Source organism: Accipiter gentilis, chromosome 8 (assembly GCF_929443795.1).
Source record: "Accipiter gentilis chromosome 8, bAccGen1.1, whole genome shotgun sequence".
Classification (NCBI taxonomy): domain Eukaryota; kingdom Metazoa; phylum Chordata; class Aves; order Accipitriformes; family Accipitridae; genus Astur; species Astur gentilis.
This window is the reverse complement of record NC_064887.1, coordinates 32,920,557-32,936,310: the sequence shown is the minus strand read 5'-3', so window position 1 is coordinate 32,936,310 and position 15,754 is coordinate 32,920,557. Positions and strand designations below refer to the sequence as shown.

The following is a 15,754-nucleotide window of genomic DNA, read 5'->3' as shown; positions in this document are numbered from 1 at the left end:
GCATAATTTTAAAATTAGGACCCTATGTGAGCACTATATATTTCTTTCTCCCTCTCTGCATCCCCTGTCTGCCCACATTCTCCCTGTGCAAGCAGCCCAGCCTTCTGTGTCCTCCCTCTGCCCCAGTCCTTCCTGCAAAACCACCAGTCATCTTGTCTCCTATCCTGCGCTTTGTGTTGACAATAAAATCAACTTTTTACGATAATGGGGCACAGTACTGAAAGATCAGTACTGAGATAAACGAAACATTTTTGTAATTGCAATATCAACTGCTAATTGATCAATGCTGATGTATGATAGCATCTCTCTTTTCTATGTCAACTGTAAAAAAAAAAAATAAAAATTAGATTGCCTTTAACATTTTAGTGGCAAAAAATTACTGACTTTGAAAAGCTAAATAGACTCTAAAACTGGAAGAACAAAAAAGGAAGTTCTCTTTCAAGTTAATTCCTATAAAAGGATAAGACAAATTCTGCACCAGAACAGCCCTGAAAATCCATATAAATTACATCACGGCCACAATAAGAGCTTCACCTCTTACCTTATCAGAAATTACTTTGTCCTTTCTGTTCTTCAGGTCTAATCACAACTGTGTAATCTGTATTTAGTGAAGTTTACATCTTTATCATTATTAGAGAGAACACGATAAAACAATTTATTTTCACAGTAGATGCCATCAGAGATCTGCTCTGGGGTCATGCTGGTTGGCCTATCCTTAAATGGCTTGGGAAAGAGGGTGAATCATGAGGTGACAGTGTTTACAAAAGCTACTAAATTATTCAGGGTTTTAAAGACAGGGGCTTACAGTAAAGAACTACAGAAGGACCATAAGAGACTGAATGACTGGGCAATAGTATAGTAAATGAAAGTCAATGTAGATAAATGTAAATTGACGCATATGGGGAACGGTATCAATTTTATATAGAAATGATAGACTCTGAGCTGACAATTGCTACTCAGGAATGAATCTTAGAGTCGCTGTGGACAGTTCCATGAAAATATCAGCTCAGTACACGGCAGAGGTCACCAAAATACTTCAAATGGCAGGAATTAATAGGAAAGGAATAGAGATCTAAACAGAGAATGACATTATTCTACAGTGTAACTCCATGATGTGTTTTCATCTTCGATATTATCCATTAGTCTGGTCCTTCCACCTCAAAAAGGAGATAATAGAGACAGAGAATTATTTATAGAGACAATAAGGCTCATCAGAGGCTTCCAAATGAGCAGACAAAAAGTAGACATAAGATTATTAAGCCTGGAAAATAGACAGTTGATGATGGATATGTAGACTTACAAAATCATGAGTGGTGTGGAGAAACTGAAGACCTACCAACTGTCCAAAATGTCTTCCAACACAGGAACCAGGAACCTCACATGAAACTCATAGGTGACAGGTTCAAACCAAACAAAATGTTAATTAAGCTGAAAAAATCTCTGTGGCTACTAGCTTACACATGTTCAAAAAGTCTCTGGACAAACCCATGGAATAACAATCCATACAGAGTTATTAAACATGAGACACCATTACTTTCTCAGAGGGTCTCCAAGACACAAACTGCCAGAGGAAAAAAAAAAAAGAGTATTATTGCCCTGTTCTTAACAGTCTTTCCCATGTATCCACTGTTGGCAACAAGATACTGGGGTAGATAAACCTGTGAGTCTGATCTGGAATGACTACTTGTATGGTTTTATATACTTCAATTACATACTTAAGAAAATTTTTTCCCACAGAATCACAAGATTTGCTAGGTACGTAAGACATATACAATATATTTAAATAATAATTAAAAAATTGATTATTAATAAAAATAATAGCATCAAACAGAACTATATGTAGTGCTGAAAACACCATCTTCAGTTTCCAACATCTAAAAATTACAGAGAATATAATGGGGAGGTGTCGTCAATATATAAATCAGTGTTCATTACTGCTAAAGAAATGCAGTCCAACAAATTCCATGTCACTTTCTCTGCTTTCAGTCTTCTATTCCTTCAAAGAGAGAACATGTCTCCTCCCTCAAAATTGAATATTTATGGTCAACATTCACCTAGTAGAAATTTAACTGATTTTAGGTATGAGGAGGAGATCAAATGGACTAAGTAGTAAGTAGTCAGGACAGGATAGATTTTTAGCATGCAGAAAAATGTAGACATTTAAAAATAGAAAATTGATTATATTAAGGCTGGAAAATCAGTAGTCTGGAAGTTGAATGATTCTCAACATATTCAGGCACAGATTTCTCCTTCTAAAGAGATAACCACCAAGTCATCAAATACTGTTTTTTGGGGTAGGGGAAGTGGGTCTGGGAGAGGAATTCTTCAGCCCAGCAAAACCTACAGTTTAAGGACATCCTCAATTTAGGAACTAGAAATATAAAAACAGTGATCTGAGAGCCTCTTAAAAACTGAATTTCTTGTCCTCTGCCTAATGGAGAAGACCTTGAAAACAGAACAGTTGGTTCTGATCTCTAATACCCAAGAGTTGGGATTCTCTTCTCTATCAGAAGCCTCAGCTCTTATTCTGGTATCAGCTACATAAAGAAGCTATTAAAAAAAATGGTATAAAGAACATCTATTTTGCCTTAGATTCTAATGTGGACACTTCTCTTTTATCTTGAAAAGAGCCTTTTGGAGAATCAATGCACTTACAGAGTGCACTAAACCAGATCACCTAGAATCAAAACCAGTTCACGTTGGAAAGGAGCCCTGTATCTCACTTCATCCAGTCTCTGGCTTAAAGCAGTGTTGATTTAAAAATCAGTTCAGGCTCCTCAAGCCATTGCAAATGCAAAGTAAGAGCGTTTGTATGCAGAAAGAGAATGAAATAGCTGGTTTATCTCTTGGATACAAAGCCTAAGCCCTGTTACCTACACACTCGGTTCACTTTTCATGTGATACCTCTCAAAAAGTTACAAGAGTTGTCACAATTTCATCGCCAACTGAAAGACAATTCACATTTTTTAATTATCTGTGTTGACAATACGTAAATTCTACATGAAATAAGTACCTATCCAGTCTTCACTGACATCCTCAGAAGTTTAGCCAGTAAGATTATACAAAATATCAAGTATCTTATTTCAGTAAGACACGTAAGAATTTGGTTGCTCAACTGTTCCTCGTATACTGCTTGCTTTCATCTGACTGATAAAGTTTATTTCATTACTTGCTGTTATGACTTGAACCCTTTTGCTTTTTCCTTGTTTGTTTTCTTAAAAGACTACACTGCTTTTTAAACACTAATGCCCCAGGCTAGATAGTGGCAAATGATCATTTCAGAAGCAGGTGATAAAGGGAGGCATAATCTTATGGGATATCACACCAGTCACTTCGGTTAACACTGCAAACAACACAGCTCCCTGAAGGAATAGGTATAACTTACTGATGAACAGCAGGATCTAAGGTGCACAAAGATGGATAACTGCTCTGGCTATCTTTGGGTATGTCCACATCTCATGAGTGTAAGTTTTTGAGCTATGCCTTTAACACAGAACAAAATTTCAGATCTGATTTTAAAGTTCTGGGTTGGTGGAAGTGGTAATGCAGGAGACAAATGATAGATGAAATCTGAGACAGGTTAGGTCAGATTTCTATCCAAAGAAGACAATGTCTTGAAAGTGAAAAAAGAAAACCTACAATTCACTGTATGTTCATTAAGAAGTGAAATGTAAATGTATAGAGAAGTACAGCATTAATTTTATTCAAAATTTCTGCTCTTACACAAATCCATATCTAAGGTGGTGAAACAGTGTTTGTGGAACCCTCTGGTGAGTCATGAATACTATTTCATACAGACATAAGAGAACAATACAATCGTCACAGTTATCAGATAAATTAGATTTTTTATAAATAATTAAATACAACATTAATACAGAAAACACAGTGTGACCTCCTTAAAGGTCCAGTCATTCACCTCTAAAAAGATTAATACAGAACTGGGGAGATGCAGAAGAGAACTACTAAGATGGCCTAGAGTTCAAGAACACTCAGAATATTGGTTTATTTAGTAGACAATATGAATGGTATCTATAGAGGTGATAAACACTAGCGTGAGTGTCGCTGGAAGGGGACTATTTAAGATAAAGGACAATGCTGATGTAAGAGCAGAGGAGTGTAAAATGATCAGTAATAAATTTAAACTGGAATAAGGGAAATGGCCTTCCACCAGCAATATTTCCACTGTTACTAGTTTATGAAATGGATGCCATGCCACATCATGGCATAATACAGCAGAGAAGCATTTCTTTTGCCCAGGAGGTCCTTTTCAATCCAGATACAGAATGATATAAAGATAATAAATAACCCTCCATATCCAAGGTAATTTTGACACTTTTTAGTTTAATCTAGGGAGCCTCTCTATCAACTACTTGAATTAATAGCATCATCTGCTGTCCCTGCCACTATAACTGGTATTCTTCTCCCTAATCTGTTGGGCACAGACTGGCAAAAGCATTGAGACTGAAAGGTGGCAACAGAAATAGCCAAGAAATCCAACTGTCTTGTTTGTGTAATACACAGTTATCACTTGATCACATGCAGTGAGGAGTGTAAAAACTCATAAGCACTGTTAGAAATCCTGCTAAAATTTGCCTGAGTTCAAGGAAGGATATATATAAAAGTACTGTTTTCAAGATAATATATGTACTGAAGTTAGTCTCTGTAAGATAATAATGCACTGGCTGGGAAACAAAAGCAGTAACAAATTACTGTTTCTCACTATTTTCTACCCATTTCAATTTGACTATTATACACCTTCCTGATCAAAACTATGACTTTCCTCTGGTATTAAGCAACACGTTTTTAACGGTCACCCAGACGAAAGCTCAACAACCTAAGTGTTGACCTTAAGTGTTGCTATGAATCACTCTCTATGAGTAGATGAACCCTCAAAAAGAAAGTCTGGACATGGACCTACTTTCAAACCCCATGGTTCATTCTCACATTTCCAGTTACTGTGTACTCCTCCCTGCCTTTTCAGTAGTTAGCAACTGCAACAGTAGTTAATCTAGAGCCTGATTTCTTCACAATCACATACTTCATACTTGCCTCAGTTTGCTAATTCTAAAATAAAGCATGCATTTAGCTGTTTTTGCTAAGGTAGCAAGATCAGAAACAGAAGATTAAGGAGATAAGTACTGAAATACTAAATATGAAAGAAAGCTTATCACTGATTTTTTTTCTTAGCATATGTGAAGATTTTAATGTTTACTTTGTAATTTCCAACAATGAAACTAACTAGTTAATGACAAAAGGGATCGGAAAGTATGCTGGCACCAGCATGGTACATTTCCCTCTGTCATTCTCAATAAATGGTCTTAACTGGGAATTTCAAAATGCAACTATCAATGCTGTTTGTTGAGTTGTCCTAAACCACAGTTTTCTACGCTACCTTTTTCAACACTAAGGTTCTTTTCACACCCCAGTGCTTCACTATATTTTCTGCTGCTCAGAAAATGAAAGGTGACGGATTTGATTTTCTATCAGCTTGGCTTACTAAATGTTAATTCAGGTGCAGTCTCTACATGACGTAACTAAATGATTAATGTCAAATTGTAAAATAGTGCCACCAGCTGACAGATGAGCATACTGGGGAGTACACGAAAAGCACTGACATACGTTAGAAAGCATAACATTTGGATGCAACAGAAAAAAAGACCATGCTTTTCCTCTGATAAGAAATCAGATTAATGCCCTATTACAAATTACAGCCTTCATAGCTAAAGAGCTTTAATCCTATAGCTGTTCATTGCTACAAATGTACTCAGAATGTGGGAGAAGGAAAGGGAAAGGATTCCCCTCGTGTCTTAAATAGATGTTTATTTTCCAAAGATTACTGCATCAAGATATCTCGGGTAATTGGTCATAGAAGTAGTACTGTCATTTCAAAACTAACAAGCATTCACTTTGAATACTAGCAGCTGGTTGTTAACAGTGAGAAACTGCATCGAGTAAATGGGAGTTCAAGATAAAAGCTTCTATTCTCTTGCTATTTAATGAGGGATTGTGAGGCACACACTTCACACGGAAGTGAGGAAAATGGCATTTGCACAGTAAAGACTCTGATATTCCACTGATGAAAGATTCCCTCGTCTAAATTAAAAATAATCCAGAAGATTGCAGATGACAGAATTATCACACTGTTTTAACAAAGAACAAATCCTTAGGAGTTGTTTTCATTCACTTCGCAATCAGAAAGAAACAAGACCTTAGAAACACACAGTTTTTTAAGTGGTTATTCTGCAGCATGCACATTCGGTTTCTGTAACTTCAAAAGACTGGTATGCTAAACCACTTTGTTTCTAATGATTAGGAGAGATTATGAACACATTTGAGTAGAAAATAATTACTTCAGGTCTCAGAGTACAAAATTATTTTCTTCCCTAACAGAACAGCAATTCCTGCTGAAAGCAAATCGTATGCTAATTCAATTGTATATAATCACCAGCTCCATCTTGGTTTCTGACTTAGTATCTTATCTTACTTACCTGTATTTCCTTTGTACTTGTTTTTGGCTGCAATATAGAAATACTTTCTCAGGATAACAACTCCCTTACCATTTAGACCTATTGCTCCCAGAACAGGCAGATACAGCATATTGCATATATATATATATATATATATACACACACAAAAAAAAGAACTGCTATAAGCAGAATTAAGACAGAATTAAGCTGTAGAGTTGGTTTTAAACTTAGAAAATAGTTATAAGACAACTGACAAAATACTTTCTTGAATTTTCCTCTTCTGGAACAGCCAAAGAGAAATGTTCAATTGGATAAACAGCATGTTGTGGAATACATATAAAATGAAAAGACTGAGCACTTTCTGTTACAAGAAATTGGGTTAATCATTCAACCCCCCAAAATTCCTTATCTGCAGTACAACAGCCATGAGTTAAGGATTTTGGTCCTTTCCAACCCTATGACATTTTCTAAACAGTTGTTCTGCTGCTAACCTCAGTTCAACCATTCCCACTAGCAGCAGCAGGAAGTATAAGGAAAACAGACCATGGGGTGTACACCCATGGTCTCAAAGCCATCCTTCGTAAGCAAGTTGAACAAAGTTCTCCTTTCTTGAAAACCCTGCCAGTCATTTTCAGCTCAGTGCAAGTACTCCTTTTCTTTCTTCTTCTTCAGTTTAAAGATCAATAAGCTGGTATCTCTATCTCTTTCCAGAACCTGTTCCTACTACTACAGCAGCAGACCTGTCGGGTGTCACTTGGATGCTTGCTTTAACTTGTTTTACTATCTATCGTGCCATAACCTACTAGATTTCCCTTTACCCATATTGGCCTTAAAACCCAGAAAATTAACAAGCCCCCATAGTTGCAAATAAAATAGAAAACAGGAAGGAAAGAACACAGAACTCCCTCCCCCCTTTACACAAATTTAGATTTGTGTAGGAGCACTTCCCTGGAAATGTACATTAAACAAATTTCCTGTTCATAGGTGACTTCATTTGATACATATACTCATGTAGAGAGTCACAACACCATTTGACACATTAACTGTGTTAGTATAAAACACAAGTTATTTCGGACATTTCCTTACCATAGTGCTACATACTATCTCATACCTACACTGCAGTACTTGACCCAAGTTACTTGACCTCAAATGAAAATACATGTGTTTTGAAATTTCCAATTGCTCTGTTCACAGCAGCAGCATATATAGGTTCCTGGTGTGGAGCACTTTTGCTGTAGGACTTTGTGCCGCAGAAGTTGAATCTCCGAGAACTACTCTTCACTGAGTAACTCCAACTTGTACCTGTTTGCCCTTTCTAGGTAAATGACAAGGAAAATACACTGGAGGACTAGCAACAGCCAAATTATATGAGTCTGTGTCCATGTCATGGGGTTGTTGTGTTAGGAGTGACAGGCTGTTCTACCCTGAGCTTTAGCCTAAATTATTTTATAGGAATATCATTTGAATTAAAAGGTGGCATTACAAATTCCACATCACATGCCTGCACGTGGACTGGATTTGAACTAGTGCCAACTTGTGAAGGGCAACGTAAGTTAGCTCTGAGCTATCTCACTGGCATCAAAAGGGCCAATGCTTCACCTAGAGGTTTACTTGTTTGTTTGTTCAGGTAAATTCTGTGTCCAAGCCAAAGGTAGAAGTTCCCCATATTATAAAAGACTTGAATTCCTCTTTTGACATTACAAATATATCTGACACCAAATAATACTCAATCACATCATGTTTCTTGAATAGTTATATGAAAGAACCCAGTCACAAAATAAATATGCTGTGAAATTAATCAGAATTGTTTTCTTAATAGTATATACACAAGATTTAAATCCTTAGACTGTACTCCTTGTTCCAGGAACTTTATGACACGATTAAGTTTAATAAAAACAGAACTACCATAAGTACAATTTTGAAGTCATCTCTACCCAAATGGATGATATTTCTCCTCTGTTCCCCCCTCCAGAAGTCCCACTATTATTGTTCCCTTAGACATGACACATTAAGCTAAGAAAATATTCCATACAGTTTAACAAAATAAAAACAAACCCCCCCCTTCTAATCAACAACTTACCTTTAAGAGAGCCAAGGCTACATGGAAGATTATGTTCATACCCTGAAAATAATAAGAAAAAGACTTCAATCAGTCCCAGCATACAGGTCTCTCTTCCCTATTACTTATCATTACGTAGCATCGTAACTATATGCTGCAAATCTCTAGGGAATGCTTCCCTTGTCCCTGCTACACCTCAAAGTTCATCATTAAAGCCCCACGGCACAGTTTCCAAACTCCCAGCTCTTTGGAGCTTTTGGAATCTCACTGTTCAATTCCTCAGCTGCTACAGATGTAACAAGATATCCCTCCATCGTTTCAGTAGCTGTCAATGCTGGTTTTCTTGAACAGTGCAGAATACTGTAACAAGCAGGGCATCAAGAAAATATAATAAATATTCTAGTTGATAGGAATTTTGCCAAGTAACTGAAATTAGCTATGATTAATCATGTACAATCTTTCATGCTCAAACTGCAAAAAAACAAAATAAAACACCCCCCGAAGAACAAAATACATCTTTTTTCTGTTATCAGCCAAAAGTCAAAGCTATTTCATAAGTAAACAAATTGATGTCTGTATCAAATAGTCTGCTTTCTGGTTTGCAAAAGCTGGAAATACAAGTGTGCAAAAATCCATTCAGTGAATAATACAATGACAATGTCTGATTATTTAAAAATCAAAGAAAGTAAAAACTACTCCATTGACTGACTATAGAGGGATGAAAAAGGCTACATTTCCACTTATGTTTTATATTAAAATATGAAACACCACTCCTCTGCTTTTATTCAACTTCTTTTTATTTTGACAATCAAGAGCTTAAGATTTTGCTGAGGGAAGGGGAACAGATATCCTGAATGAGGCTGCTTTGGAGCAGCCTAACTGAAACTACTCTTGGGGTCCTGCCTGGAAAACTAGCCAGGGGAAGCTCAGGGCAGAGGACACAAGACAACAGCCTTGCTGGCAGGGCACACATTGCCTCTGCTGATGGAAGAGACTCTCCTGCCTGTAGCCTACATATCTTGTTTATTTAAAATTATAAATAGCTATGTATTAATCTAAATATGAAAAATACCATATGCAATTCTCATTTGCTGTACTGTGTACTGTGTGTTCAGACTGTTTTCCTAGATTCTGTTTTACAAATCTGCTTGCTTGCTTGTTTAATGGCATGATAAACCTTTTCTTACAATGTCTTTTAGAGCTGATATACAAAAGCGTCTCAACAGATTTGCACACAAGTAATACTGTCACTGCAATACATACTGCTGTTGGATAACAACACGACTTTTTATAAAGGAACCTTCCCCATGAAATTTCTGCGTCTGCAACTATTTTTCCAAGCTTCTTCCTGAAAGCCTGAGACCATATTTCTATAAAAAATTAGCTTTTATAAAAATCTGCAGAGACTTTTCAGAGACATTCTTGAGAAGAAATTACATTTTTTTACATGGATAGTATGGTGCCTTGAAGGGATTGTACCATTAATGAGTCTTGGAAATGCTTCAACATTAGACATAGTGAATATTGCAACACTGTTAATTATTTTGCAATTCGATGCATAATCATTATGATAACAAGCTGACTTTTTCCACTAGAGGTCACAATTGTAGCAGGACTGAACCGTGCTTCATGAATAGGAAATCCTTCTTCCAATGGGATAACAGGTATTTCAAGTACAACAGTTATTTTGCTTTTTATTCTCCTTTTTAATAGAAAAAATGGCTGGCTGTGAATTTCAGTCATGACACTGATAGTACTAAAGCACCAGCAGCAGTAAAATAAGCTCACAGTACTCCCAGTTTTATTCCAAATATCAATCTGAAGTCACCAGTTCATTCCATACAGTCATGACATTAACAATTTTTATTTCCTAACAGAGAGCATTTGATACGAACATCCAATCTATAAATGAGAGGCGTAACTACAAGCCATCACAAACATCACGTTTTCTTCTTAACTGATAGATCAGGTTTTGTTATTTTCTGAGTAGGAGTATTATGTCTAATTGTTAGATTACTGAGGAATTAGTGTCCTGTGTATTTTCTGGCACTACAAAAAACAAAACAAAAAACAAACAAACAAACAAAAAAACCCAAAGAAAACCAAACCAGTTTTCATTTATTTTCTAAATAATTTCTTTTTGATCTGCCTGAAACTCACACTCTTCCTGAATTCAAACTCACCGAATTCTCTCCTGGTATTCCTGTAATATGATCACTCTTCACATGGATAGCAAATGCAGCAGAAATAGGTTTCCTCCTGCCTTGAGAATCCCCAGCTTTTTATCTAGCCCCACTGGGCAAGGGGCAGCTCACAGACTCCCTCACATTACTTGAGATAACCTCTTCAATGCACAAGCACCTTAAAATCAGAACACCAAAGGGACTTAAAACCTTCATATACAGCTGTCCTGAGTGGCACTCCACTACTCCTTGCAACAGAAAACAGTGTGCACCTTCCTTTTTCCTCAAAGGGAGAGGTAACTCCAAAATCAGGGCAATATTTTAGACCTGAGGCATCAATTGCTGCAGTTTCATGCTGACCAGCTTGGACGTGCTGGACCTGAGGGACTAATATACCCCTTGACAGCTGAATGAACTGGAGGTGGCATCTGGCAATCTACAGTAAGGCTTCTACTCATGTTTGGATTTACAACAAGATGCTTCAGATTTCAAATGTGGTGCCTTACCCACCCACTTTAACAACACATTTTATAACCACTGATCCACGTACTTGAGTTATTTTTTCCTAATGCCTGCAAGACTATTCTGACATAGACAAGTTTAATGATTATGATTATGAAAAAGAAGGCCTAGCTCATTTTTCCACAATCTCTTATTTAAAATCCTACTTCATTTGCCACACACTGATTTATAAGATTCAGCTTAAACTTCTCCATCTATTTTAGAAGAAGGACCAAAAATACCAATGTGCATCAGACATATAAATCATTGCTAGCAATATCCCTCCAGCAATTTCATAATGGAAACATGAAAGTACATACAAATCATCCACAGGGGGGAAGAGAATGGAGTCCATATTAAATAAGCTTTGGATAATTACTTTTTAAAACCGAAGGTCATATGTTTAACTAGGCATTTGGAAATAAATGCTTTAATATCATGTAGATCTCATCTTAATATTTAAAAAATTTGCAAATGTGAAAGTTGTTCATAATTACCTAAGCACTTGGAGTTTTTAATATACAACAGTCAAAAGTAAAAACATATACACTTACTGAACAAGAACTGCTATACGAGCACAGGAACAATTAGGGGTGTATCACTTCTCAATTATGCGGCCATTCTCTTGTTTTACAACCTGCAAGGCTTTGCTGCTAGTGAGTAAATGAAGGAGGAGTTTGCAGCATGCACAGCTCACAGACCTTAAGCCCACAGGGAAAGATCCCAGAAATGAGGCATGTGGATATCCTCCTCCAAGGAGCTTTTAACTAGCCTTTTGCAGAAGGCCAGCAGTTTCTATGTGAGCCTGGCTTATCTGCCTAGTTAAGCATTTGCACAGTTTCTTCTTTCCTCCAACAGGTGTTATTTAAGAACCCTCAAGCTTCTGCAAAGGTCTAGAACATTTTAAAAGATCTCATTAAGCTCAGGAGTTTTGGAGAAGGAACAAGCCCATCTCAAAGCAGACAGCTCTTGGCTATTCTGCAGTCAAGATGGTAGGATAAGGGGCAGAAAGGGAAAATGTTAGAGTTTGTGCCATCTTACAGCCTCCTTGCAGCTCCTGCTGACTGCCATGCTGACTGTTCTCCGTTTTACAAAGACTTCCATAGACAGCACTTACTCAAGAAGAGCGAGCATAGTTTTGCAGAAGAACCCTTCGTACCTACTGGGATGATAGTGCTGGGATGAACACTCACCATCTAGTGACTGTGTTTCATAGAAACATCTGCTTATTTGAATTATATGCCAAAAGATCGTGATTTCTGACAGAGATTGTGGGTGACATTCTCATGGGCAAAACAGTGAAACTGTATCTCATGAGACTGTAAAACCAAAACTTTTCAAATTATGCATGTGCACAAAAATTAAGACTAGCTTAAAATAAATGGAAATCTTGTTATGTTAACTCTCTGTTAGCAAGAGATTTTCACAGTTCCTTAACTCCCTCTGAAGCCAAGATTCCTTCTGCAGATAGAAGCCCTCTTTGAGAAGTCCTCGCTTTGAGTCCCTCTGCACTCTGAAACAAGATGACTTTTGAAAAGCCCTGAAAAGAAGATTGGGAACAAAGAACACAGAAAGGTAAAGATTCGATTTTGTAGGATCCAGCTGGTATCCAGTGAGATCTCTGTGACAGAAAGGATGCTCAAGGCATCTTCTTCCTTTCCACCCAGCAACTGGAAAAAAGGAAATTAAGGGGGAAAAGCTCAACAGCCAAGTGTGGAGCTAAAGAAAGAGTTAAGCCAAACAATTTAATCATGTAGTATCTGGACAACTTTTACATAGGGGATGACTTTGGAAATTATCTCCTGTTTTAAAGCTTCTCTTCAGAAGACAGAAGCCTTGGGAGAAGGTAGGCTATACTAGCATCTCTCCCTCTCCAACACAAACCACCTGACAGACCTTCCTCTGGTTACATGGCAATACCCTCTGCATCATTTTCACAAAGAAAAGGAAGTGAATCTCTTAAAAAAAAAAAAAAGGAAATTCATTTTTTAATCAATGTCCTTATCTATGGTTTTGTTCCTAGAGATGCATGACATGTAGGAGGAAATAGTGGAGATATTGATACAATATTCTCTAAAGTTCAGGACCAGGTAAAGAAGATACATGTAAAAGTCAACTGAGCACCTCCTTAAGGTTGGAGAAGTCTCAAGCCTCACATGACATGCCTTCAGGAGAACCAGTTAACCTGTTCCAGCTTTATAACAACTGAATTTTCCATTTTTTCAAAGAGATATTAGCTATTCAACTGAAGTTATTTTGACATTGTTTTGTAATTTGAAAGTGTTTCATAATTATGTGTTCAGTTGCACACTCTTTCAAAGGAGCTACAGAGGGTAATTGGGGTTACAAACTCTGCAGGAGAATTAAAATGCTATTTATGTTTTGGATTGCTTCCAGCAAAACATTTGTTTGGCAACTCTAGTATGTTGAGAACACAAAATAAACTTTAGGAATGTCACAAATGTATTTATTTTGCTGACAACATAAATATATGGTCTGAAGCTCAAATTTCTCTTTGTAAGTAACGTAGACTTGGAGCATGCTCTGCAGGGATATGCATGTTAATTAACATCTTTTACTCAGATATAGTTTGTATAGCTTGTACGTTTTTTCTAGTTCAATGACAAGACAACTAAGGGAAAGAAAGGTTAACTCTTATTCAAATAAGGCACAACATAATACAGCAAGCTTTGTATAAGGAACAGATACAGCTATCTTACTAAACAGTTACATTAGAGAGAACCACACCCCCCCCCCCCCCCCCCCCAAAATTGCATAGAGACTTTACTGCTAACGTATGAGGTACAGTCGACTGCTTAGACTGGACTTCCCCCAGTGACTCCATATACATTGCCTGCTACAGTAACTCACACCAGGAAATGCTATAACACAAGAAAGAGGAAAAGAAGATACAGAAATCTCCATCCTGATACTATGATGCTGTGAATAATACACAAACCCAATTAAAAGCAGTTGACTGAATTATAGATAAGCAGGTACAAGGGAGATGGTAAAAATGGCACTGTGGGATTCAGTATTTACTGTGCCACTTTTCTGTATTTTTGTCCTGGTTTCAGCTGGGATAGAGTTAACTGTCTTCCTAGTAGCTGGTACGGTGCTATGTTTTGAGTTCAGTATGCGAAGAATGTTGATAACGCTGATGTTTTCAGTTGTTGCTCAGTAGTGTTTAGACTAAAGTCAAGGATTTTTCAGTTTCTCATGCCCATCCAGTGAGAAAGCTGGAGGGGCACAAGAAGTTGGCACAGGACACAGCCGGGGCACCTGACCCAAAGTGGCCAAAGGGGTATTCCATACCATGGGACGTCCCATCTAGTATAGGAACTGGGAAGTGGGGGGGCAGGGAATCGCCGTTCAGGGACTGGCGGGGTGTCAGTCGGCGGGTGGTGAGCAATTGCCCCACGCATCATTCCAATCCTTTTATTACTACTGTTGTCATCTTATTAGTGTTATCATGATCATTACTAGTTTCTTCTTTTCTGTTCTATTAAACCATTCTTATCTCAACCTGCGGGTTTTGCTTCTTTTCCTGATTTTCTCCCCCATCCCACTGGTGGGGGGGGGGAGCGAGTGAGCAGCTGCGTGGTGTTTATTTGCTGGCTGGGGTTAAACCACAACAATTTTGCAGCATGAAAAGGCACACGATAAATACCACCAGGCAACCATGAACCTGTATTAGTATGATTTTGCATGAAAATTTGTTTGGTTGGTTGGTTGCTTTTAACAGAAATGAATGGGATTTAGGAGTGCTAGTGAATATTTACATGTTTGGGGTGATTTTCACATAATTTGCTGCTGAGATGTTGCTATGGATGAATGAAGGGAAAGAGTGCTATGAGATTAGCACTTTTTTCTCTCCAGCTTCTGTGACTGTTTTCAAAGGATAAAAATCACAGCCACAGAACTTTAAGTCATTTCCACATATCGAATTGCTCTTCGGCGTTGGGTATTTCTGCAGCGGCATGTTCCTAATTCACAGGCAGCTGGTTATGGGCTGGCAGCATGCTTTCTCCATTTGCTTGACCAAGCCATACACCAACATTACTTTTCTGTTTTTCAGTGATTTCAATTACAGGGCTTTTAGACATTCCTTTCCCTCTTTCCAAACCTGATTAATATGGGGACAAAGAAAGGGGCCTGAATACACACTAGGCATGACAGGCCTTATCACATACATATAACGAGGACAAAAAAAGAGGCCTCATATCTCTGTAGATAAGACAGGTCCTCCAGCTCTCGTATGGAAACAGGGAACAGCTGTTAGACATATTCAGAGGAGCAGGAATCTTCCAGACCCCAATTTTCTTGAGGAGACAAGATGAGGGGTTCAGAACATCTCTTGACAGAGAGCTGTGCCTCCTTCCCCTCTACATGTGGTCACATAACACACAGAAAAATGCATGTCCATGTTAAACCAATGTCCTGCTTCCCTGCACTCCATGTGGTCTCCTTCCCAGTGTTCATTGTTCGTCTTCTCCTTTTTTCTGCCACAACATAGTCCTGGCCCTTGCTCCTTTATACCCTGA

At 37.8% G+C, this 15,754-nt stretch overlaps 1 protein-coding gene across 7 annotated transcripts in view; it reads right to left on the bottom strand.

Annotated features, from left to right (window-relative positions):
* The window catches only part of RABGAP1L (RAB GTPase activating protein 1 like), a 268,294-nt gene that overhangs the window by 82,845 nt on the left and 169,695 nt on the right, over positions 1-15,754 (bottom strand). For all 7 annotated transcript variants that reach the window (XR_007507040.1, XM_049808538.1, XM_049808535.1 and 4 more), the window contains one exon: positions 8,548-8,589. Coding sequence is in view for 6 of the 7 variants with exons in the window: in XM_049808538.1 (XP_049664495.1) it covers positions 8,548-8,589 (42 nt within the window). In the remaining variant the exon portion in view is untranslated. The remainder of the gene's footprint in view (positions 1-8,547; positions 8,590-15,754) is intronic.